Source organism: Dendronephthya gigantea, unplaced genomic scaffold (assembly GCF_004324835.1).
Source record: "Dendronephthya gigantea isolate DGI-Jeju-01 unplaced genomic scaffold, DenGig_1.0 000051F, whole genome shotgun sequence".
In the NCBI taxonomy this organism is placed as follows: domain Eukaryota; kingdom Metazoa; phylum Cnidaria; class Anthozoa; order Malacalcyonacea; family Nephtheidae; genus Dendronephthya; species Dendronephthya gigantea.
In genome coordinates, this window is record NW_021163061.1 from 574,701 (window position 1) to 601,048 (window position 26,348).

The following is a 26,348-nucleotide window of genomic DNA, read 5'->3' on the forward strand; positions in this document are numbered from 1 at the left end:
ATGATAAAACACCTTTTAAAATCTTTCAAACTGGCTTACTGACACACTCTTCAGTCTTCGCACTACAGGGTGTCTCAAAAAAAACGCAAACACTTAAATATGCAAGACATTAATACAGCTCTAAAGCGCAATAGATAAGCACATCTGGGAATTGAAAATGGCTCTTAATCCTTCATTTAGAAAGCTAAAAGTCATTTTAGCTGAACTATGGTGCAAAGCAGAACAATATTAATATTCTTGCATATTTACACTTTTGAGACACCCTGTATATGTGAAAGTTTCTCATTTACCGGCTGAAAAATAAAGCTATTCAATTGATATGAATGATGTAAATATAATCGCTCAAACCTGTCAAGCTGACCAACAAAAGTCAAAATTCTGAGGGGGATTTTACGGGGCTTTATTTCAAGTAAATAAGCCAACATTCTTTCTTGAGCATGAAAAAACTCGCTTCACGGAGCGGCATTTTATTAATCACTTGCAACGGATAATGCAAAACATATAAAATGCAAAATATGCAAAACATATTGCCCTGAGACAGCAAAACTTTGTGTGGCTAATTATTCCGAGCAAATTTTTAAACCGGTTTCAAACGTCGTGGGCGCATAAGATTCCTAAGGCTGCCTCATTATCTATTGTTGTTAATGCGTTCAGCTGACTTCGGCACATGAGAAGCATGTCGTTTGAAACAGGCCTTACTGTTGGGTGTCATCAATGCATGAAGTGCATTGTCCGTTGGAATGTATTTTGAGATAATAAAATGAGGTTAAACTCAAGACGAAACCGTCAAACTTTGTAGTTTCGAAGAAGAAGGATCACTTGAAGAAGTCAGAGAAGAGTTGGAAGAGTCTTTGCTCAGGTACATGATCATGTTTGGTTTAAAGATCTCTTGGCTTGATCTTTGGCTTCGCAAATGAGTTCGTCGCTGTGTTGATTTGAAAACCGTTATTTGAATAGCCGAGTCATTGTCATTAGCGACTGGAACTATATATTCTGCCAAATTTCACAGCTATATCTTGTATATTTCGATTGAAATGTAAAATTCAAGTGAGCTGTTAACTTAATATTGTTTTTCCTTGCTTATTTGATTTCAGAACGAACTACGGCGCCGAAAGATGGGGAAGGCGAAACACAAACGCTTTACGCTTGCTTGCAACGAATAATAGGTATTGTTCTATACTAACTTGCATTTGTGACTTGAAATATGTGGGCGAAACTAGAATATAGTTTTATACTGAAATTAAGCGAACTTTTCGGGACTTTATCGCTGAAACTTTCCCGGTTGGCACCTGGCGTCCTTCGGACACGGTTATCGTATTATGAATACTTCTGAAGTCTGTCAGCGCTTCATCTTAGTTTTATTCAAACTTAAATTGAATGCCTATATAAAATATCCGTATTTGTATATGTATGAAGTTATTAGACTTCATGTGTTGAGCTGTATCTTGTCGCTCCTTTGCTTCCCATGAAAATTAGTTCTGCCACAAAACAAGAATACTATTTACCGTGGTTTTTCTTTTTTAGAATGAAAGAATCGTCGGAGTGGAGAGATGTCGGAGCTGCCTCGGGCGACATTAATGCACGCAAATACAAAACACGATTTCGGTGAAAATTTGCATGAGTAAAATATGCATGGATTTGGCTTTTTTCTGAGATATATTGAACACTCTTCTGTTTACCTCCTTGAATTTCAACTTTTCGGATTGCAGTTTGTGCATGTGTCTGGTCGTGTCAAGCGCATGCGGAGTAAATGCAAGTGATTTGGGGCCCCATCACTTGTATTTTCTCCATCTTGAACGACAATAGTCCGGAACAAAAAATATTGCTCACAGAGCGCCTAAAACATAAAAATGCATGAGAAATTGTATTTCTAGAAGGAGATAATAGTCGAGTGTTTTAGTTTTCTCAGGAGCATGAAGAAAACGATGAATATTTTCTACAAAACTTGCATGACATTTTGTATTCGCGTGCGCAATGCGAAGGCCTTGGACGAGTGGCGTAGGAGATGTTGGAGGTCTATAATCGGGTTTTGATCATTTTTATTCTGATGCTTTATACACAAGTGACATTTCTCTTTTGGAAATTAATGATATTGTAATTTCCGTATGCCGTTAATAGACCAGATGATGATGGATCGTCGCAGGATCAGATGATGATGATCGTCGCAGGATCAGATGATGATGGATCGTCGCAGGATCAGATGATAGATGATCGCCGCAGAATCAGATGATGGATGGATCGTCGCAGGATCAGATGATGGAGGATTGTCGCAGAATCAGAGAATGGACGACGAGACGGGTGTACAAGTAGAAGCTGGTTGAGGTATATACTATAGATATACTAATTAGAGTAATGCATGCTTAATGTAAGTGCATGATTTATTTTCGGATCCTCCTGGTGGTCTAACCTAGTATATTCACACATCAAGTGACATTCCACCCTTTTCGACAATGCATGAATAGCATGATAACAGGAAATTTCACACAGCTCTTATGCATGAGGACGTTTTCGAGCTTTCTCGATGAAACATTCCTAGTCTTGTCACTTGCGTGTGAATTTTAAGGACTTACGGTGGTAGTATAAAAAACCACCTTAATGGCTGGGGGAGGCGCATGATGGCTTGAAAGCGATGAAATGAAAGCAGAAAAAAGTAATTAGCATGCGCGACGCGCACGCAGCGAGAAAATATAAACCGAATTCGTATTGGCCTAATTTTAGATTAATACGGAGGTAATTGCGAGTACTTATATGATCATATAAGTTCTCAGTTCGCCGCTTATTACAATGCGACCGCTTCGAAGGACCGTCCGTCAGTGGCATCAAAAATTATACACATTAACACTCTTCTGTTTCAAATTTTCAATTGTTGATTTCAATTTTCCGGATTCCGGTTTAAGCTCTCGAGGAAATAAACGTAATCTAATAATTTTGATTATTTTGACGAAGCTTGTATAAGAAAAATATAGCTTCTAGATTGTACGATACATTGAACTTGTGGTATAATGAAGAAGGGGGCTCATTGCATGATACCTGGACTTGTGGTATAATAGAGGGAGGGTCATTGCACGAAAACTGGACTTATGGTACAATAGAGGGGGGTCTCGTTGCATGATAACTGGACTTACGGTATAATGGAGGGGTCTCATTGCATGATAACTGCATCATTGCATGATAACTCGACTTGGTTTAATGGAGAGGGTATCTAGGGGTAGTACCCACTTGTCTAAAAAGCTGACCCTTCAAAGAAAAGCCTTTGTGTTTTGACACACTTACTATGTTTTTTCATTCCTTACACGCCTCACCGTCGAGATGTTGTTGAAGAAGAAGAAGAATACAAGTGTTTGTAAAGGAGACAAGAAGCAAGTGAAGTTTGGTGCGATGTTTACAGAAGGTAATTATACGGTACAAAAGGTGAGAGACTGAGGGATATTATTGATTAGCCATATTGAGTAAGTTGCATGTTGAGCCCAATTACGTTTATTTCCTCCATTTTACATGTAAACCAGAACATATAAAGAGAAAGATAAAAACGGTGCATGTTTTTAAAAAAAAGAAGAGTGTTGTTGTCTACATCGGTTTGAGATGAAAAAAAAGCATGCAAGTCGTGAATACGAAGCATTTCTTTATTCAAAAAATGAAATATTTGAAAAATTGAAATAATTTTTGTTGCCATTGTCGGACAAAGCGCAGTTGATTTCTAAGAGCCTGGTGTTTTGCAACGACGATATGCGCGCGCTGCGTAAAGTAGACTGGGTTAGACCACCAGCAGGATTGAATTGATGAAGCTCAAGAATTGAGTAGCAATTCCTGGGACTCGGTTCACTGATGCATGAAAAACTAAACTGTAGGTGAAAACTGGACTGTCATAGCGGACGATTTCTAATGAAAATACCAAATTCGGACCGCCGGTCAGGTAACCTGAAATTCAGGTTATCTTTGGAGGGTTTTTCACCGGGCACTCCGGTTTCCCTCCTTTTCGTTTGGCTTTAAAAAACAGTGTCCATGTCTGGGGCCAAATCAAAAACGTGTTCGCTGATAGCAGTGGCGATTCCCAGGGGGGGGGGGCGAAGTGAAGCAAACATTGAGGGGAAATGCCCCCCCCTGGCATTTGATAAAAACGCGCGTTTGGCCTCTGGGTTCGATTCCCAGAACACTGTAACGTAAACGAATTCTAAAAAAACATGGTTGTGGAATGATTACGTATTTAGCTATTAGTAATTGAATTGAATTGATTTATTAATTAAAACTGGAATATGCCGCACATCTGTTGAAATACATCAAAATTTTATTTTTTCGATAATAAACTGATATTGATAAAACAATCATCTAAGTACAATAAAATATGTCTTTACGTTTTAATAATGGCTACAATAGTTCGCCGGTCGAGACCATGGTCGAGTTCGCCGGAAAACGACTAATTCGACCATGGTCGAGTTCGCCGGAAAACGACTAATTCGACCATGGTCGAGTTCGCCGGAAAACGACTAACTCGACCATGGTCGAGTTCGCCGGAAAACGACTAATTCGACCATGGTCGAGTTCGCCGGAAAACGACTAATTCGACCATGGTCGAGTTCGCCGGAGAACGACTAACTCGACCATGGTCGAGTTCGCCGGAAAACGACTAATTCGACCATGGTCGAGTTCGCCGGAGAACGACTAACTCGACCATGGTCGAGTTCGCCGGAAAACGACTAATTCGACCATGGTCGAGTTCGCCGGAAAACGACTAACTCGACCATGGTCGAGTTCGCCGGAAACGACTAATTCGACCATGGTCGAGTTCGCCGGAAAACGACTAATTCGACCATGGTCGAGTTCGCCGGAAAACGACTAATTCGACCATGGTCGAGTTCGCCGGAAAACGACTAATTCGACCATGGTCGAGTTCGCCGGAGAACGACTAACTCGACCATGGTCGAGTTCGCCGGAAAACGACTAATTCGACCATGGTCGAGTTCGCCGGAAAACGACTAATTCGACCATGGTCGAGTTCGCCGGAGAACGACTAACTCGACCATGGTCGAGTTCGCCGGAAACGACTAATTCGACCATGGTCGAGTTCGCCGGAAAACGACTAATTCGACCATGGTCGAGTTCGCCGGAAAACGACTAATTCGACCATGGTCGAGTTCGCCGGAAAACGACTAACTCGACCATGGTCGAGTTCGCCGGAAAACGACTAATTCGACCATGGTCGAGTTCGCCGGAAAACGACTAATTCGACCATGGTCGAGTTCGCCGGAAAACGACTAATTCGACCATGGTCGAGTTCGCCGGAAAACGACTAATTCGACCATGGTCGAGTTCGCCGGAGAACGACTAACTCGACCATGGTCGAGTTCGCCGGAAAACGACTAATTCGACCATGGTCGAGTTCGCCGGAAAACGACTAATTCGACCATGGTCGAGTTCGCCGGAAAACGACTAATTCGACCATGGTCGAGTTCGCCGGAAAACGACTAACTCGACCATGGTCGAGTTCGCCGGAAAACGACTAATTCGACCATGGTCGAGTTCGCCGGAAAACGACTAATTCGACCATGGTCGAGTTCGCCGGAAAACGACTAATTCGACCATGGTCGAGTTCGCCGGAAAACGACTAAACTCGACCATGGTCGAGTTCGCCGGAAAACGACTAACTCGACCATGGTCGAGTTCGCCGGAAAACGACTAATTCGACCATGGTCGAGTTCGCCGGAAAACGACTAATTCGACCATGGTCGAGTTCGCCGGAAAACGACTAACTCGACCATGGTCGAGTTCGCCGGAAAACGACTAATTCGACCATGGTCGAGTTCGCCGGAAAACGACTAACTCGACCATGGTCGAGTTCGCCGGAAAACGACTAATTCGACCATGGTCGAGTTCGCCGGAAAACGACTAACTCGACCATGGTCGAGTTCGCCGGAAAACGACTAATTCGACCATGGTCGAGTTCGCCGGAAAACGACTAATCGACCATGGTCGAGTTCGCCGGAAAACGACTAACTCGACCATGGTCGAGTTCGCCGGAAAACGACTAATTCGACCATGGTCGAGTTCGCCGGAAAACGACTAACTCGACCATGGTCGAGTTCGCCGGAAAACGACTAATTCGACCATGGTCGAGTTCGCCGGAAAACGACTAACTCGACCATGGTCGAGTTCGCCGGAAAACGACTAACTCGACCATGGTCGAGTTCGCCGGAAAACGACTAATTCGACCATGGTCGAGTTCGCCGGAAAACGACTAACTCGACCATGGTCGAGTTCGCCGGAAAACGACTAACTCGACCATGGTCGAGTTCGCCGGAAAACGACTAACTCGACCATGGTCGAGTTCGCCGGAAAACGACTAACTCGACCATGGTCGAGTTCGCCGGAAAACGACTAACTCGACCATGGTCGAGTTCGCCGGAAAACGACTAATTCGACCATGGTCGAGTTCGCCGGAAAACGACTAACTCGACCATGGTCGAGTTCGCCGGAAAACGACTAATTCGACCATGGTCGAGTTCGCCGGAAAACGACTAATCGACCATGGTCGAGTTCGCCGGAAAACGACTAATTCGACCATGGTCGAGTTCGCCGGAAAACGACTAACTCGACCATGGTCGAGTTCGCCGGAAAACGACTAACTCGACCATGGTCGAGTTCGCCGGAAAACGACTAATTCGACCATGGTCGAGTTCGCCGGAAAACGACTAACTCGACCATGGTCGAGTTCGCCGGAAAACGACTAACTCGACCATGGTCGAGTTCGCCGGAAAACGACTAATTCGACCATGGTCGAGTTCGCCGGAAAACGACTAACTCGACCATGGTCGAGTTCGCCGGAAAACGACTAATTCGACCATGGTCGAGTTCGCCGGAAAACGACTAATTCGACCATGGTCGAGTTCGCCGGAAAACGACTTCGACCATGGTCGAGTTCGCCGGAAAACGACTAACTCGACCATGGTCGAGTTCGCCGGAAAACGACTAACTCGACCATGGTCGAGTTCGCCGGAAAACGACTAACTCGACCATGGTCGAGTTCGCCGGAAAACGACTAATTCGACCATGGTCGAGTTCGCCGGAAAACGACTAATTCGACCATGGTCGAGTTCGCCGGAAACGACTAACTCGACCATGGTCGAGTTCGCCGGAAAACGACTAACTCGACCATGGTCGAGTTCGCCGGAAAACGACTAACTCGACCATGGTCGAGTTCGCCGGAAAACGACTAATTCGACCATGGTCGAGTTCGCCGGAAAACGACTAATTCGACCATGGTCGAGTTCGCCGGAAAACGACTAATTCGACCATGGTCGAGTTCGCCGGAAAACGACTAATTCGACCATGGTCGAGTTCGCCGGAAAACGACTAACTCGACCATGGTCGAGTTCGCCGGAAAACGACTAATTCGACCATGGTCGAGTTCGCCGGAAAACGACTAACTCGACCATGGTCGAGTTCGCCGGAAAACGACTAATTCGACCATGGTCGAGTTCGCCGGAAAACGACTAATTCGACCATGGTCGAGTTCGCCGGAAAACGACTAACTCGACCATGGTCGAGTTCGCCGGAAACGACTAACTCGACCATGGTCGAGTTCGCCGGAAAACGACTAACTCGACCATGGTCGAGTTCGCCGGAAAACGACTAATTCGACCATGGTCGAGTTCGCCGGAAAACGACTAACTCGACCATGGTCGAGTTCGCCGGAAAACGACTAACTCGACCATGGTCGAGTTCGCCGGAAAACGACTAATTCGACCATGGTCGAGTTCGCCGGAAAACGACTAACTCGACCATGGTCGAGTTCGCCGGAAAACGACTAATTCGACCATGGTCGAGTTCGCCGGAAAACGACTAACTCGACCATGGTCGAGTTCGCCGGAAAACGACTAACTCGACCATGGTCGAGTTCGCCGGAAAACGACTAATTCGACCATGGTCGAGTTCGCCGGAAAACGACTAACTCGACCATGGTCGAGTTCGCCGGAAAACGACTAACTCGACCATGGTCGAGTTCGCCGGAAAACGACTAACTCGACCATGGTCGAGTTCGCCGGAAAACGACTAACTCGACCATGGTCGAGTTCGCCGGAAAACGACTAACTCGACCATGGTCGAGTTCGCCGGAAAACGACTAATTCGACCATGGTCGAGTTCGCCGGAAAACGACTAACTCGACCATGGTCGAGTTCGCCGGAAAACGACTAACTCGACCATGGTCGAGTTCGCCGGAAAACGACTAACTCGACCATGGTCGAGTTCGCCGGAAAACGACTAATTCGACCATGGTCGAGTTCGCCGGAAAACGACTAATTCGACCATGGTCGAGTTCGCCGGAAAACGACTAACTCGACCATGGTCGAGTTCGCCGGAAAACGACTAACTCGACCATGGTCGAGTTCGCCGGAAAACGACTAATTCGACCATGGTCGAGTTCGCCGGAAAACGACTAACTCGACCATGGTCGAGTTCGCCGGAAAACGACTAACTCGACCATGGTCGAGTTCGCCGGAAAACGACTAATTCGACCATGGTCGAGTTCGCCGGAAAACGACTAATTCGACCATGGTCGAGTTCGCCGGAAAACGACTAACTCGACCATGGTCGAGTTCGCCGGAAAACGACTAACTCGACCATGGTCGAGTTCGCCGGAAAACGACTAACTCGACCATGGTCGAGTTCGCCGGAAAACGACTAATTCGACCATGGTCGAGTTCGCCGGAAAACGACTAACTCGACCATGGTCGAGTTCGCCGGAAAACGACTAACTCGACCATGGTCGAGTTCGCCGGAAAACGACTAATTCGACCATGGTCGAGTTCGCCGGAAAACGACTAACTCGACCATGGTCGAGTTCGCCGGAAAACGACTAATTCGACCATGGTCGAGTTCGCCGGAAAACGACTAACTCGACCATGGTCGAGTTCGCCGGAAAACGACTAATTCGACCATGGTCGAGTTCGCCGGAAAACGACTAACGACCATGGTCGAGTTCGCCGGAAAACGACTAACTCGACCATGGTCGAGTTCGCCGGAAAACGACTAATTCGACCATGGTCGAGTTCGCCGGAAAACGACTAATTCGACCATGGTCGAGTTCGCCGGAAAACGACTAACTCGACCATGGTCGAGTTCGCCGGAAAACGACTAATTCGACCATGGTCGAGTTCGCCGGAAAACGACTAATTCGACCATGGTCGAGTTCGCCGGAAAACGACTAACTCGACCATGGTCGAGTTCGCCGGAAAACGACTAACTCGACCATGGTCGAGTTCGCCGGAAAACGACTAATCGACCATGGTCGAGTTCGCCGGAAAACGACTAATTCGACCATGGTCGAGTTCGCCGGAAAACGACTAACTCGACCATGGTCGAGTTCGCCGGAAAACGACTAATTCGACCATGGTCGAGTTCGCCGGAAAACGACTAATTCGACCATGGTCGAGTTCGCCGGAAAACGACTAACTCGACCATGGTCGAGTTCGCCGGAAAACGACTAACTCGACCATGGTCGAGTTCGCCGGAAAACGACTAACTCGACCATGGTCGAGTTCGCCGGAAAACGACTAACTCGACCATGGTCGAGTTCGCCGGAAAACGACTAATTCGACCATGGTCGAGTTCGCCGGAAAACGACTAACTCGACCATGGTCGAGTTCGCCGGAAAACGACTAACTCGCCATGGTGTCGACCGGAAACGATTGACCATGGATTCGCCGGAAAACGACTCGACCATGGTCGAGTTCGCCGGAAAACGACTAATCGACCATGGTCGAGTTCGCCGGAAAACGACTAACTCGACCATGGTCGAGTTCGCCGGAAAACGACTAATTCGACCATGGTCGAGTTCGCCGGAAAACGACTAATTCGACCATGGTCGAGTTCGCCGAAAACGACTAACTCGACCATGGTCGAGTTCGCCGGAAAACGACTAACTCGACCATGGTCGAGTTCGCCGGAAAACGACTCTCGACCATGGTCGAGTTCGCCGGAAAACGACTAATTCGACCATGGTCGAGTTCGCCGGAAAACGACTAATTCGACCATGGTCGAGTTCGCCGGAAACGACTAACTCGACCATGGTCGAGTTCGCCGGAAAACGACTAATTCGACCATGGTCGAGTTCGCGGAACGACTAACTCGACCATGGTCGAGTTCGCCGGAAAACGACTAACTCGACCATGGTCGAGTTCGCCGGAAAACGACTAACTCGACCATGGTCGAGTTCGCCGGAAAACGACTAATTCGACCATGGTCGAGTTCGCCGGAAAACGACTAACTCGACCATGGTCGAGTTCGCCGGAAAACGACTAATTCGACCATGGTCGAGTTCGCCGGAAAACGACTAATTCGACCATGGTCGAGTTCGCCGGAAAACGACTAATTCGACCATGGTCGAGTTCGCCGGAAAACGACTAATTCGACCATGGTCGAGTTCGCCGGAAAACGACTAATTCGACCATGGTCGAGTTCGCCGGAAAACGACTAATTCGACCATGGTCGAGTTCGCCGGAAAACGACTAATTCGACCATGGTCGAGTTCGCCGGAGAACGACTAACTCGACCATGGTCGAGTTCGCCGGAAAACGACTAACTCGACCATGGTCGAGTTCGCCGGAGAACGACTAACTCGACCATGGTCGAGTTCGCCGGAAAACGACTAATTCGACCATGGTCGAGTTCGCCGGAAAACGACTAACTCGACCATGGTCGAGTTCGCCGGAAAACGACTAATTCGACCATGGTCGAGTTTGCCGGAAAACGACTAACTCGACCATGGTCATATATTCGCCGGAAAATGGCAAATATACGACCATGGTCATATATTCGCCGGAAAATGGCAAATATACGACCATGGTCATATATTCGCCGGAAAATGGCAAATATACGACCATGGTCATATGTTCGCCGGAAAATGGCAAATATACGACCATGGTCATATATTCGCCGGAAAATGGCAAATATACGACCATGGTCATATATTCGCCGGAAAATGGCAAATATACGGCCATGGTCATATATTCGCCGGAAAATGGCAAATATACGACCATGGTAATATGTTCGCCGGTAAATGGCAAATACTATATACGACCATGGTCATATACTGTTCGTCGGAAAATGGCAAATATACGACCATGGTCATATATTCGCCGGAAAATGGCAAATATACGACCATGGTCATATACTGTTCGCCGGAAAATGGCAAATATACGACCATGGTCATATGTTCGCCGGTAAATGGCAAATACTATATACGACCATGGTCATATACTGTTCGCCGGAAAATGGCAAATATACGACCATGGTCATATGTTCGCCGGAAAATGGCAAATACTATATACGACCATGGTCATATACTGTTCGTCGGAAAATGGCAAATATACGACCATGGTCATATATTCGCCGGAAAATAGCGTATTCGACCATGGTCGAGTCCGCCAGAAAAAGACGTATTGATTTGACCGTAGTCGAGTGTATCGTTAAACGGGCCCCTTCAGGTTTGAGCCTCCGTGCTCCCCCCCCCCCTCTCGACAGCCCTGGCAAAGTGTGATGTGTATATAATAAGAGCAATGTGTATATTGGCGGAGAAATCAACTAAAGCCTGATACTGTACTGAATGTATGAGTAGCCACCACTCCACCCCAACTCCCCAATTATCGTTCTAGCTGCGCCCCCGCTGATAGGGTTCGGGGGAGAAGAACTTCGTCACGTAGGAGGGGGAATATCCTACCTTACCTTACGTATTGCAGAGTGATCTAGCACCATTGTAGGGAAAGTGATACACGAAAGATAGAACGCCATACAGGAAAGAGCGTTGCGGGCGGTGTATTGTGACTGGAATGTTTCTTATAAGCGGTTATTAGTGTTATGTTATTGCCTAATCTCCTTTTAGTGTATGTTATTTAATGTTAGTGCGTATCTTGGCGCCAAATAAAAGCTTCTGGTTGTTGTCAACACGCGTATATTACAATTAGAATGGGCTAAGCTACCAACCTTGTTAAATAGAAGGCTGCAAGATATAACAATAATTATGTATCAAGTCAAATTTAAGCTGTGTCCAAATTACATACAGGACATATTTTCAAAAAATTCTACAAATTATAACCTAAGAGTTAAGGCATTTTTTATACCTAGATTTAATACAGTGACTTATGGCAAACACTCACTTAGGTATTTTGGGCCACGATTGTGGTCTAAATTGCCAGCAAATATAAGGTCTATTAGATCTTTGCAATTATTTAAAAGAACAATTAGAAAATTAGACCTAGAGAATTTAACTGATACGTGCAAGAACTGCTCAGTTTGTAGTACATAATAGTTTTGTAAAATATCTCTAGTCATATCGTATAGAAATGTAGAAATTCATATTTTATTAGTTAATATATACTATGTAAATAGTGTCCTTACTTAGTGGGTCTATACTGCTATGTTTCTCTGACACTTAAATAAAGTTATTATTATTATTATTATTATTCAAATAAACCATTATTCTGATTAAATAGTTAATATAGTATTTTAAGATTCATGTAGCCAATTTGTAAATTACCTAAAATAGAGAGATTTGCAATTGTATGTATAAGAAAAAATTCCAATAAAGTTTTCATAATATAAAAACTTGCAGGCGTGAGGCGCTGCCAGGCAGGTCCCCCCCTTGCACCACCCTTGCCCGCAACGCCTGTTTGATATTATACGTGGCATGAGCATGCGTCGTATTGCGAGAAGTCTTCAAGATGGCTGATTATAAACATCGATATTTTCTGGTATGTTATTTTATTTCATTCATATTTCACAATTTTCCGCCCGTAAACTTGTCCGAAACGAACCCGGGTTGAACCTAATGCATCATTTTAGCCGCTCGCTTTGTGTGTTTGCGATTTTTTTTTACACCAATTGCCTTTTTATTATTTTATAATTTATAACAGCGGAGTTTAATATGCTGGTGTTGGTTGTTATTGATGGAAACCAGGGCATTTTATTTGCCGGGAATCGCTCCAATCGACTACGAAAAAGGGAGCATATTGGACGTGAAGGTAGATTATTTAAAATAACAACTTGTTATCGAAAGACCAGAATCAATTGAACTGAATCGCCTTTCAAAAATAATTCATAGAATTTTAACAGCGTTCAAACTTCAAGGAGTAAATGCGCATAAGTTTGGAGATGCTATCATACCCTTGCTCAACTTTCTGTAACCCCTTCAAACGGTATTAGGAAAATGGGAAAATGCTAGAACCTCTTGTTTCATAGGCTGTGAAGATGACAAGCATAAAAACACAGCTGCCTTACGATTATTATTCATTACCATTCTGTGCACCAGAGAAAAAACAGTATATTCCAGAAAATCTAGGTGAGTTTTTGCAGTTGTGTAAAATATAGCTTACCATGCAAAAAGTACTCTGGTCATAGGGTGGTATTTTGGGTCATATCTGACATTACATCATCTCTCTCACAAAGGTAAGGTTCTTCGTCCAGGTGTAAAACCTTCCAAGATGGTTAATCTCCCATCATCTTTCCATCCAATTTTTTGTTTTAACCATTTTATGTTAAACTACTAAGCATTTCTTTAACAGAAATTTGAAAATTTTATATTTTTATGTTTTTTTAGGCGAAGTGTTAAGAGGAGATCGAATTGTGAACACCCCTTACAAGGTGAGATTGGTGCTACCGAAGCTGATGATGATGCTGAAATACTGTGTTTTAGCTGTAGTATCTCCCTTTGTCTAATGCCAGACAATTTTACAATTGTATTTGGATGTGTATCATTCAATTGAGTGAGTTATCTGACAAATGGGAGCAATTATAGAAACCTGGCCAACCCAACGTTTAACAGCCATATATAAAACTATATCTTGTTTTATGTTGCTTGATACATAAATTGGACTCTCACAGAACAAGAATAAATAGTATTTTTACAGCGGATTCCGGTTGACGGCAAAATAACAAGCATTTGCAATGCATGTTGGGTCGTTTAGAATATGACGTTTGAATTTTGAAGTTCACAATTTGAGGTTTTGGTGCGCATCTTGCATGTAAACATATTCGAAATGCTTGCGGTATTTTAAAATATGGAAGTCAACACGAAAGGGCAATTGTACAGTCATTGGAAAGCACCTTTTTTTAACACAAGCACTTTCTTTCAACATTGCAAATATGTCAAAGCACAAATGGAACACTCCACCCTTTCCTTGGAAACAGTGCATGTGACATTTCAAATGTCAAGCAAATGCTTGTTTTGCAGTCAAACAGAATCCGCTGTAAAGAGTGGGCCAGTTTTATACTCTAAAATTGATCTTCTAACATAGCTTTAACATACTGCCCTATTGGCGTGGTATTTTATAATTGTACCGACGAATGTTTAGGTGAAAATGATGCTGAACAGATCATGCACAATTCTTTGTGAGAAAGTTTGGTCTCAGGAGGAATCTGATACTGTGGCTAAGAGAATCAAGGAAGATTACTCTGTTCATATGTGAGTCCAATGTTTTCCTAATTCAAGCTTCAATACTGTTTTACAAATTGTTTCATGTTGTTTTGCACTAAATTTGTATAATTTCGTTTGATTGCAGGCTGATTGATAACCTTCCTATTGCTACAAAATTCAGAACTTTAGATAACACCAATCTGGTATGATGAATAATTTGATATTAACTTTGTCTAGGATGATTTATAATCTCTTTAAAATATAATTATGATGATGTCTTCTTGGTAATCACTTTCCTTACAATTGATGACACACTTTCTCTCTCTTTCTAATTCACCCTCTCTAATATATCCTATATCCTTTCTCTCTAATTCACCCTCCCTCTCTTCAATTCACACACTTTAATCCACCTCTCCAATTTTTTGTCTTTCTCTAAGTCATCCACCTCTCTAATTCACTTCCTCTAATTCATTCTCTTTAATTCACCTTCCAATTCATCCCCTCACTCTTTAATTCACTCTTTTTCATTTGATCTTTCTCTAATTCACCTTCACTCTCTAGGCCCACTCACCTAATTGACTTGCTGTGCATAACCCCCTGTTTCATTACTAACCCTTTTTATCAGCCTTCTCATAAAATCCATAGATCTCTTAATCTCCCTCTGAGTGTTCTCTGTGATCCACGCCCTCTCCACTTCACCCCCTCTCTAATTATCTATGTTTCCAGGTCCAATACGAACATGGCTTTAAACTTGGCTATGAAAAAGATGGAAAAGTAAATCTATTATGTATTATATTACATGAAGTATTACTTTCATTGCAATCAGAATTATAAATATACTCAAAATATTTTCTTCTCTAGATTTACATCAATAATCTTCTTCATATGATAATCAAGTATCACACGGACGACAAGTAAGGTGTTTGGGGGTCACAGCAGCAAACTTTGGTTTTGTAAAAATATTGAGTATATAACATTTCTATGTATTCTGCGTTCCTCTTTATGAATTGATCATCCTGATCGATCAGATTAGGAGTCTTGTAGAGATTCCCGATTGTTTGAAATCATTTCCTGGCTCTTTTTCAGTGAATCATTCCGTGTGGTCGGGTTTGAAGCTCAACCTATGAGGTAGGGTTTGATTTTAGTTTAGACTGCAGTATTCAAAGATTTGGCTTAACTCTGGGTTACTGCATGATTCCTGGAAACGCCAGGCAGTTGACTGGTTAACAAAAGTTCAGTGAATTACAGTGTAGTAGTTCAATTGTTGAGTTCATTCATTTGGTCAAACATTCTGGCCAGGATTCTTATACTGCAGTTGAAAAACTATTTTGCAGCATTGGAAATATAGAAACAAAAACAGTTGAGAAAGATATTACTGAAGCTCTATGTACCTACAAATTAAACAGTCAAGAAGTTAAACAGAAAGGCATGTGTTTAAAATTTTTTGCCTCGAGATATCAACTGGATATATCAATCCTGAATATTTTATACATTGGATTAGTAATTACTGCTGACTTAATAATAGACTGTCACCCATCTTTTTCAATCCTTCCCCGTTTAGGCTTCTTTTAAAATCTTGAATTTGTGTTCTAGGAGGAAATACCATTCGTTTTGCCTACGTCGTGACTTGGGAGGTAAGCGCTACGGTAAATCGTTCGTCTTACGATATCCAGGTGCTCTAGTGTCCATATTTTAACCGATCAGCACTCAGGGGCCGGTTGTTCGAAAGGTGAATAAAGTTATCCACTGGATAATGACTTTTTCAACCGTCGTAAAAAATCTTTGAACAACGATAAAGCTACTTAGATTAATTTATAATCGTTAGAAAGAATTTTAACTTCAAGATTGTGAAGTTTAATCTTGGCCATGTCAACTGGCGAGGATTATTTTAACGTTTGAAATAATCACTATCCGTTGGATAACTTTATCCAAGTTATCCACCTTTCGAACAACCGTCCCCAGAAATAGAAATCCATTCATATTAGCAACACTGATCTTAACGCTTGTTATATGGAGGGACTAGATTGACTAGTAACTTCTGAAATATCACCTATTCGAAATGTGTTGATCTAGTAGTTCAGTTGGAAGACATCGAAACCAACCGTACCTAAACTAATTTTTCAGCTGGCTGGGTTGGTAAACTCAGAGTAGGCTGAGTAGCACCATCATGATAATAATCGACACTGTTTTTTTAGCCAAGTGCCATTGTCTGGGCGTCTCGATGGGACACATATCTTGCAATGAGCGACGTACAAATCCATTGGTTCTCAATCGTCAACTCTGTCGTTATTGCAATATTCCTCTCGGGTAAAAGGCAATGTTGTGTTTTTAACGTTCTGATTTCTGGGGTTTTATGAGAGTCGATCTTGGTCTAATATGATCTCTTTCTGCCAAGGTATCGTCTCCATGATTCTTATACGAACTCTTCGCCGTGACATTGCTAAGTACAACCAAGAAGATGAAATGGTAAAAATTTTAGAACAGTTTAGAACTGATAGAGCTATCCAGTTTAAATAAAGTTAGTTTAGTTTAGGTTTCCTCCTGTAGTAACATTGGATCAATAAGAGATGATCTCTACTGGACCTCTAGGAAGAACAGTTTAGAACTGATAGAGCTATCCAGTATAAATAAAGTTAGTTTAGTTTAGGTTTCCTCCTGTAGTAACACTGGATCAATAAGAGATGATCCTTACTGGATCTCTAGGAAAAACAGTTTAGAACTGATAGAGCTATCCAGTATAAATAAAGTTAGTTTAGTTTAGGTTTCCTCCTGTAGTAACACTGGATCAATAAGAGATGATCATTACTGGACCTCTAGGAAAAACAGTTTAGAACTGATAGAGCTATCCAGTATAAATAAAGTTAGTTTAGTTTGGGTTTCCTCCTGTAGTAACATAGGCTCAGTCAGGACTATAGGATACAGACGAGGATTTAGTGAAGTAAGTATCGTATGATTTTTAATTAATCTGTATCTGGTATTTGTCTTTAGGACGACACAATTGAAGAAAGTGGTTGGAAGTTAGTCCACGGCGATGTCTTCCGTCCTCCAAGATTCCGTCTTCTTCTAACAGCGTGTGTTGGTTCTGGAGTTCAGCTTTTTGCCATGGTTTTGATTACATTGGGTACGGCTAACAGAATTTCACTACTGAAGAAACCACAACTAAATCTAAAACGCTTTTTTCCAATTTCTTTTCAGTCGTTGCAATGTTTGGCATGCTCTCGCCTGCGAGCCGCGGAAGTCTTTTATCAGCGGTCGTATTCCTCTTTGTCTTCATGGGGTACGTTATGAACTCGAGTCATGGTTTTTACTGGAGCCGGTTGTTTAAAACTCTCTAACTAGTAGTTTAGTCAGAAATACACAACTCTGATTGGCCAATTCTGGTCTTTTATCAAATAGTCTTTTGTACAACTGGCCCCAGTTATGTAACCGTATGGTATAATTTTGCGAGGTGTGACTTTGTCCTAAATCATATTTTCCTGTTTTCCAGAATGTTTGCTGGATATTTCTCGGCCCGTCTTTATAAAACGTTGAACGGTCAAAAATGGAAGCGAGCTGCCCTGGTCACCGGAACTTTGTACCCCGGGGTTATCGCAAGTCTGGTGTTCATTTTGAACTTTTTCATTTGGGGAAAACATTCTTCTGGAGCGGTGAGTGTTATGAATGGAAGTTGAATAAGAGTTGACTGGATATTACCACACGTTGCAGTCAAACGAGGGAGAACTGTCGTCAACTCTCATGACCTGGTCAAACGAGAACTAAAGTTGCATGAAAGTTGACTGGATATTACCACACGTAGCAGTCAAACGAGGGAAAACTCTCGTCAACTCTCATGACCTGGTCAAACGAGAACTAAAGTTGCATGAAAGTTGACTGGATATTACCACACGTAGCAGTCAAACGAGGGAAAACTCTCGTCAACTCTCATGACCTGGTCAAACGAGAACAAGAGTTGCCTGAAAGTTGACTGGATATTACCACACGTAGCAGTCAAACGAGGGAAAACTCTCGTCAACTCTCATGACCTGGTCAAACGAGAACAAGAGTTGCCTGAAAGTTGACTGGATATTACCACACGTAGCAGTCAAACGAGGGAAAACTCTCGTCAACTCTCATGACCTGGTCAAACGAGAACAAGAGTTGCATTTGCGAGCTTGACTAACAGTTTCGTCTTCCAACTAAACTAACCTTATCTTTATATCCTCTCAAGCTTCCATTCACGACAATGCTGGCTCTTCTTCTGCTTTGGTTTGGTATTTCCCTACCCCTGGTATTCCTAGGATATTACTTTGGCTATAGAAAATATGTGAGTATATTCTCTCCTCTTTTGTTGTGACTAAACGCCAGTTCTCACTTTTGCTAAATAACAAACCAAGCAACCATATATTTCCCTTCATAGCCATACGAACATCCTGTACGAACAAACCAAATACCACGACAAGTCCCCGAGCAAGTTTGGTATGTCCATCCTATACCCAGGTAAGATCAGTTGACGGGCGCTGATTGGCTAAAATATGAGCACGAGATCACATGATTTGTATTGTTTTTTAATAAAATGATCATTTATTTCGCAGCAATCTTATGGCGGGAATTCTACCATTTGGAGCAGTTTTTATTGAGCTGTTCTTTATTTTAACGGTATGTTTTTTCATTCAACTTATTGTTCAGTTTTTGTTCATTTTTGATATGTTAATTTTTGTATATTGATGTATGCTGCTAACTCAGAACTCTCTTCGTAATCTTTTAGGCAATCTGGGAAAATCAATTCTATTATTTGTTCGGCTTTCTATTTCTTGTTTTTATTATTCTCGCAATGTGCTGTTCTCTCATCGCCGTCGTAGTTACTTATTTCCAACTTTGTGCTGAGGTAAGTGAAATGATTGTGCTGTTGTAAAATACAAGAAATATTTACCAAAAGGTTCTGTAAGATCATTTCATTGATCCACTGTTGGTAAACTAAACATTGATCCAACTTTATTTATACTGCATGGATAGCTCTATCAGTTCTAAAGTGTTCTTTCTAGAGGTCCAGTAAGGATCATCTCTTATTGATCCAGTGTTACTACAGGAGGAAACCTAAACTAAACTAACCTTATTTATACTGGATAGCTCTATCAGTTCTAAGCTGTTCTTCCTAGAGGTCCAGTAAGGATCGTCTCTTAGCATACACGCAGTTACAGCACACAGAACCATTGTTAAAGTTTATAGAAAATTATTACAATATATACTATTTCTTCGTTCAAGGATTATCACTGGTGGTGGAGGTCGTTTCTCACTTCCTCATCCTGTTCATTTTATGTTCTTGTTTATGCCATATTTTACTACGTCAATAAGGTTTGTAACATGACGTTTTTATGGAAATTTTCATTTAAGAGTTCTTATACATCAGAGCATCGTATCAAATTACTCATTCACATCTATCAAAGAAAGAAAATCGCAAGTGTAAACAAGCTTTACAAATACGTCTCGAGATTTTGACCTGTGTATTTCTTGTATCTATTTATTGTGTATTTATTTATTAAAGTTTTGACACAAATAGAAGCGATATAAAATGTATTATTTCACAACGTTTCGATGCTGCATCTCGCACCATTTTCAAGTGATAAAAATACATTAGTGAAGCATCAATATATTCAATCGTTCACAGCTCAATATATCAATATATTCAATCGTTCACAGCTCAATATATCAATATATTCAATCGTTCACAGCTCAATATATCAATATATTCAATCGTTCACAGCTCAATATATCAATATATTCAATCGTTCACAGTAATTTATTTATTACTCTGTTTAATTTTTAGCTTGAGATCGTGAGTTTCGTCTCTGGCCTGATATACTTCGTGTATACTCTGATGATGGTGTTTACGTTTTGGCTTCTGACTGGCACAATCGGTTTTTATGCGACCTACTACTTCGTTAGAAAAATATACGGCGCTGTGAAAATCGATTGAAATGACACGAATATAAGCGAGCAATAACATTTGTGAATAATAACTAAACCAGGGCAGACTATTTCGCTTTAAATAGGTTGAAAACATGTAGTTTGGGACTGCTTATGACTTGTAGCAGAGCCCTGAATGCTTCCAGCCTCGTTAGCTCAAGTTGAGGAAAAGATTTGAAGAGGCTGGGACCGCTTGGGTCTATTAAATGGCTGTCCAGTGATGGGGATTTTTTTTCAATTTTTTTTAAAATTCTTGCGCCGCTTTCCGTGCAGTAACTGTAATCATATGTGTTTGCATGTTTTTATATTTCTTCGGTGAGGTTTTCAACGCGGGATTTTTCATCTTAAATTGTCAGGAAACTAGCTCGCTCGAAAGCCCGTGCATGAGTAAAACTTTGGCGAATATAAGGTCTTAACAAAATAGCAATTATATTAATGTAATGTTTATCATATTTAAGAAACCCTCCAGGTGATATTAATATTTTTATGCATTGCCCACTCGCGTTGTTTCTGTCGAAACAGGCGTGAAGGGTTTCATGCTTAATTCTCGTTAATTATTCGATTAAAACAGTTGAAATCGCTTCCTGAGACGACATTTTTGCGCGCGCGCTGTGATATCATTTTTGGATGAGAATAACACTGAAAGTCCCACATGCGGAAATGTTGTTTTGGGATATTTTAATGGAAATATATTGTATTATTTACAAAAATATCTACCTATATCTAACACCCACGGGAGTGTTCGTGTTATCGACCTCAATCAATTTGATCGTCTAAACAAGTTTCTTAGAAACGTTTGAATTATCATTCTAAGTTGCTTTTAGTACTTGTTAGGTTACTTAATAAAACTTATGAGGGTTGACTAGAGTTGATAATGTGGATGAGGGTTGATTAGAGTTGATGAGTGTGGATGAGAGTTGATAAGTGTGGATGAGAGTTGATAAGTGTGGATGAGAGTTAATAAGTGTGGATGAGAGTTGATAAGTGTGGATGAGAGTTAATAAGTGTGGATAAGAGTTGATAAGTGTGAATGAGAGTTGATGAGTGAGGATGAATGTGGATGAAAGTTGATAAGAGTTTATGAGCGTAGGTGAGACCAGTTATGGGTGAAATGGACAAGAGTTGATGGAAATTCATAGGAGTAGATAACTGCGGATGAGAATTAATTAATGAAAGTTGATGGAATTTAAGAGTTCAATTACAGCAACAATCCACTTTCATTTTCGTTCGATCATATTCAATATTTTTTTCAGGATATTCTTGATATAATTGTTGTTTCACATCCCTTAGTTATCCATTTCTCACTGCCGGTCATTTGTAAGAAGCGGCTCTTTCTAGAATATCTCAGCCTCATCGTCTCTGGCGATATCCAAATTCTCTTCATGTTCTGTGGTTATTCCTACCGAATTCTGTTTTCTTTGAACAACATTCTCGTATTGTTGAACGAAGGCGTGAGATTTCTCCTGGATTTTCTTGTTATGTTCCTGCAGGAAGAGATTTAAAAGCTTTGTTGACTCAAATTGGAACACTTTTTTTTGCACTGGAAAGTGGAAAGAGCCGTATGTTGTTAAGTTTTTCTAAGGGAGAAAACCTAAACTAAACCAAATTATGCTGAGAATCTATTAATTACGTCGAATAGCTGGAGCGATCATTTACATCTGCAATTGAAAACTAGTGATGAGAAAAGTTCATTGTTTGATGTATGGACTCATTTCTGAAGTTTTCGAAAGCTGAGAATAGTCTTCAAAATCGATGGAAGAAATGGGCAAAAGTGTATTTCTGTGCGAAATTTGCTGGTAATGACTTGTTTCGTGACTTTCGTCCTAGGGCGCTTTTTCTTAAGGCCAAAATGCGGTCAAACCAGTCATATTTTGAATTAAAATCTTTAGTATTTCGTTAAGAATATAGCGGCGAAACTGCATTTCCTGTGCAAGGCAGATGTAAATAACGATATACTTGAATACAGAGTTCTTGAACACTCTAAAATACCAGTAATCTGTCTGTACCGAAATACAACCGGACCGGTCTGGCCATTTTTACCGTAAAAAGAACTAAGACAAAGGTTTTTTAAGGATATTCTACCTGTCGTCTTTCAGCTGCCTTTCTCATTTTTTCTTCCAACTCTTCTTTGGTTAGTTTTTTCTTCTTTTTTCTCCGTTCAAGCTTTGGTAGTTGAGCTTTTCTCATGTTACCCGTCTCAGGACAGAATGTGATGTCGAAGGCAAGTCCCCCCCTGGTCTTCGGTCGCTCGACCAGACCGCCGTTCGTAATCGGAGGAAACGTTGGCACAGATGATTCGGAGCTTCGCTTTTGCAATTCTAAGCGACGTTTTTCCTTGCCGCTTTGTTTTCTGGGACAGGGTACTCCCTCAAGAGTTAGATCTAAAATGCAACACATTTGCTTAAGATACGCTATCTAAATAAGAGATTTCTTAAACCGGAAAGCAGTGATTTATAGGAAAGTTTGTGCTTGTTTGAAAGAGCAAAATATCAAGTTGAGATTTTCTCAATTGCCCAAGTTGAAAAAATCTGGAATCATTGTTTCCTAGCTATAAATTCTATAGGTAGATGCAAACATCAAATATAAAACATCAAGATTTTAAACTATGGAAGTAAAATTCCTGATAATTCCGTCATAAGAGACGCTCAATTTGAAAACTAACTGATTTATAATAGTTATAACAATACTCTTCAAACTAAACAGAGTTTGCTAATGGTTGCTTAGTGATGGCGTCATTGTGCTGGTGGTTGCTAAGGGAACAGTCGTTGTCGTTGAAATTATGTTTATAAAACATCGCCTTTCTTTCTGTTACAACAAATTAAACAGCAAATATTCAAATGAACCACAATATCCGTCCAAGAAAACATAACCTTTCGGTCTATATCTGCTTAGATTTTCGATAAGAATCTGTACTATTAATGAAATCCTCTGAACAACACGACGGTGTTTTCTTTGACCTGGCTTGACAGATTGCCGACGACAAACATTTACTTTAAAATTATTTTTGCGAAGACACTCTAAACAAAAACAGCTGGAATTGAGCTAAAATTTCGCCAATCCAATCCAAATTTCGCCAATCCATAAAATATTTTAATTTTTTATCCGATATGGAGATGTCCAATTAAAGATTTTTTATTGTATGACATGACCATTGCATTACACTCCAAGCATATGGATATAAAAATTGTGCTCGAATTCGACGCGAACTTGCTTAGGTTCTCAATTTCAAACATTCATTTTATAAATGATTTCAATTAGAGTGAGTTTTGGCCGAAAAATTGATATTAAAGATTTGCGACACGTGTGACCTGATAGCCTCCGAATGAGATGGATATTATTTTGATCTAGTGGATATATTTTCAGTTGAATTCTCAAATGCCGGTGGGAATATGTCTGATGCCTGATGTCTGAAGGTTTTCTTGTAACCTCTAGTTGAAATGATCTTTTCCAACTTTAATCATTGCCATGCATTGATCTTCATGTAAACAGCTTGCATGAACAGGTGCAGTGTCTATATTTTAGTATTGCACAGCTTAAAATCTTAAAATGCTTTGGCGAAAATCCGAAAAAGCAATGGTCCGTTCAACGACCGACTTTAGCAGGCATGTGAGAAACCTGTCCTTATAAAGTTTTGTGAAATTTCACATCAGAATGCTAACTCTACAGTATTTTGCCTTCAAATATAGTATTGCTCAATTATTCACACTGTTCATAGATCCATATAGATTCATTTGCACTCGTAATTAATCCTACCTGGAGTTGCTGGTCGCTGTGAACTTTCAACTTGTATCAATTTATTCGGATTAGAATTTTCCGTGATCATTCCATCGTCCGGCAAATCGCTAATGCCACTATCCGCTGTTCTCGTAGACGATGCCGAAATTTCTCTAATTTTTCCCGACGTGTCGTTTACGTTCGAATTCGTATCGTTATTTCCATCTGATTTGACAGACACCCGGGAGCCTCGACTAGACAATGATGTCTTTTTTTTCCTCTCATCTTCATTCGGACTTTTCACAGCTTCTTCTATGTTCGTGGCGCTGGGTACTATTACTGCCTTTGAGCTACCACAACCCATCCCGGATTTTCAATCGTTTGAATAATATAAACAGGGCAATTTAATTGCAAATTCGAGATTCTAAGCTTAACAGTCTTTAAAAAATGCTTTGTTTTGTTGCCAAATGAACCAGTTGGTTTAAAGATTCTCGGAGCAAGCTTCGTTCCTCGACCTGTCTTACCGCCTTGCTGTATCTAACATATTGTTTGTGTTGTTTGCTGTGAACGTGGATATAAGCATGGAAATTTGAATGAGAGAGGCCGTGTTTGTTGTGTTTCTGTTGCTTAGTGATGTGGTTTGTGGTTCCGACTTCGAGGATTAAATCAAGGCTATCAGGTTACCACGCGTGACGATCGAGTTTATACTAGGATATGTATGTATATGCCGTTCTCTTCTACGGGACTACAGGAGCTAAATTCGTAATAATGTATAATAAAGCTATAAAAGCCATAAAGTTTACTACCTCTTGAAGTAAAAAAACAGCAAATTACCTGTTTGTATTCAAAAGAAAACAGGTTTAGAAGAGAAGATAGGAAACTCGTGACGAATGTACACTAGGATATAAATTCGACAAGCAACCGTTCTCTTCTACAGAGTACAGAACTACTCCGGCAACATCTCTCAATTCTCAATGAATCTTTGACTCCGTCTCTCAATGCTTCTTGTTCGCATTCTAAAACTTTAACTGTTGTTGCACTGGTCGACCGGGCTACAGTTTCTGAAATGAATAAAATCTCTTTTTCGTCGACGTAAAACGGAGTTTTCGTCATGAGATCCACACAAGGTTTTCGAATTTCGACCTTAGAAAAAATAGGATGGTCAAATATACCAGTATATATATATTCGACCTTGGTAGATGGTCTGAAAGAAATGGCAATTAAAAAGGATGAGTTTTTAGAGGACTCAAACCTGTTTCGTCCCGAACAGGTTTCCGGACCGACTTTTTAGACTAATTTCCTGGAAAGATGGAGTGTTACACCCCACACACCCCACAGCACACCCCACACACCCCAACAAGCATCCCTATGCATAAGTGTCGAAATTTAAGACAACTTTTGAGAGGCTTCAAAGCCTCAAATTAAGTGACGAAATTTTAAAACGGGGTGTTGAATAAAATCTTAAAATCATGGGGTGTCATTTTTGAACTCTCTTGGAACGGAACCAGAGTGGCCATCATAATTTTTATCTTGCAAAGTACCAATTTCTACAATGCCAAATCTCACGTCTTTCGTTTTGCAAATCGTATAAAATGCGCTTTGTTATAAATGTGCTTTGTAAATTGTAATTTAACCAGTGAACTCAATCATATGAGATTCTCCGATAAGAAGACAAGAAGTTTATTTTCGTATCAATCGCCGCATGCAGCGCGCTAAGCTTTAAAAATTTTTAATCAAATGATCGCCAGGTTTGTGGAGTATTTTCATGTGTTTCTTTGTTGACGGGCAACTGATTTGAAAAACGAAACTTTGTTCTTAAACATGGCGAACTTTGAAAAGTCTCTGCGGTTTAAGCTCGTGAATGGCCGTCTTAGTCACGTGGTATTGTGTTTCCATCATGTTTCCATTCTGCGCGGTTTCCGTGAAGTTGTCAAACATTAGCTTGGTCGAACTTAAACTTAACGTAAGCAGCTAGGTTTGGGTACAATGTGTAGCACTCAATGATGTGTGCTTCAGGCAGTCTTCCTTTACAAAACTGAGCAACAGCCACGCAATAATCATAAACACTGCACTCGCGTATAAAGTAAAGTCGTGCAGCGCTCAGCAAAGATAAAAGTTTCACGCTATAGCACACACATCATAAAATTGCACCCAAGTGTTCTAATTCAGTGTAATTGGGTTCATATCTTTCAATAATCATTGTTTGAAATACTTTCTTATATCGTTCCCTTCAATACAAAAAAATTAGTCGCAGCTGCAAGCTCTTAAAATTCGGTATTTTTTTGCG

General features: G+C 41.3%; 2 protein-coding genes across 2 annotated transcripts; one reads left to right on the top strand and one right to left on the bottom strand.

Moving 5' to 3' along the window:
- Positions 1-12,689: 12,689 nt before the first annotated feature.
- Positions 12,690-20,946, top strand: LOC114528828 (transmembrane 9 superfamily member 4-like). Its single transcript, XM_028550542.1, has 22 exons — positions 12,690-12,743; positions 12,906-13,013; positions 13,231-13,330; positions 13,589-13,632; positions 14,343-14,452; positions 14,550-14,607; positions 15,131-15,178; positions 15,266-15,318; positions 15,491-15,532; positions 15,739-15,830; positions 15,998-16,038; positions 16,600-16,711; positions 16,800-16,870; positions 17,393-17,525; positions 17,600-17,681; positions 17,892-18,051; positions 18,612-18,707; positions 18,801-18,880; positions 18,976-19,039; positions 19,149-19,268; positions 19,646-19,735; positions 20,208-20,946. The coding sequence occupies exons 1-22, from the start codon at positions 12,714-12,716 to the stop codon at positions 20,355-20,357; spliced, it is 1,884 nt and encodes a 627-aa protein (XP_028406343.1). The 5' UTR covers positions 12,690-12,713; the 3' UTR covers positions 20,358-20,946.
- Positions 20,947-21,010: 64 nt separating this feature from the next.
- On the bottom strand, positions 21,011-24,662 carry LOC114528844. Its single transcript, XM_028550561.1, has 3 exons — positions 24,101-24,662; positions 22,430-22,728; positions 21,011-21,831 (listed from the first exon to the last, which is right to left on the bottom strand). Exons 1-3 carry the CDS (start codon positions 24,423-24,425, stop codon positions 21,682-21,684), a joined length of 774 nt encoding a protein of 257 aa, XP_028406362.1. The 5' UTR covers positions 24,426-24,662; the 3' UTR covers positions 21,011-21,681.
- Between the last annotated feature and the right edge of the window lie 1,686 nt (positions 24,663-26,348).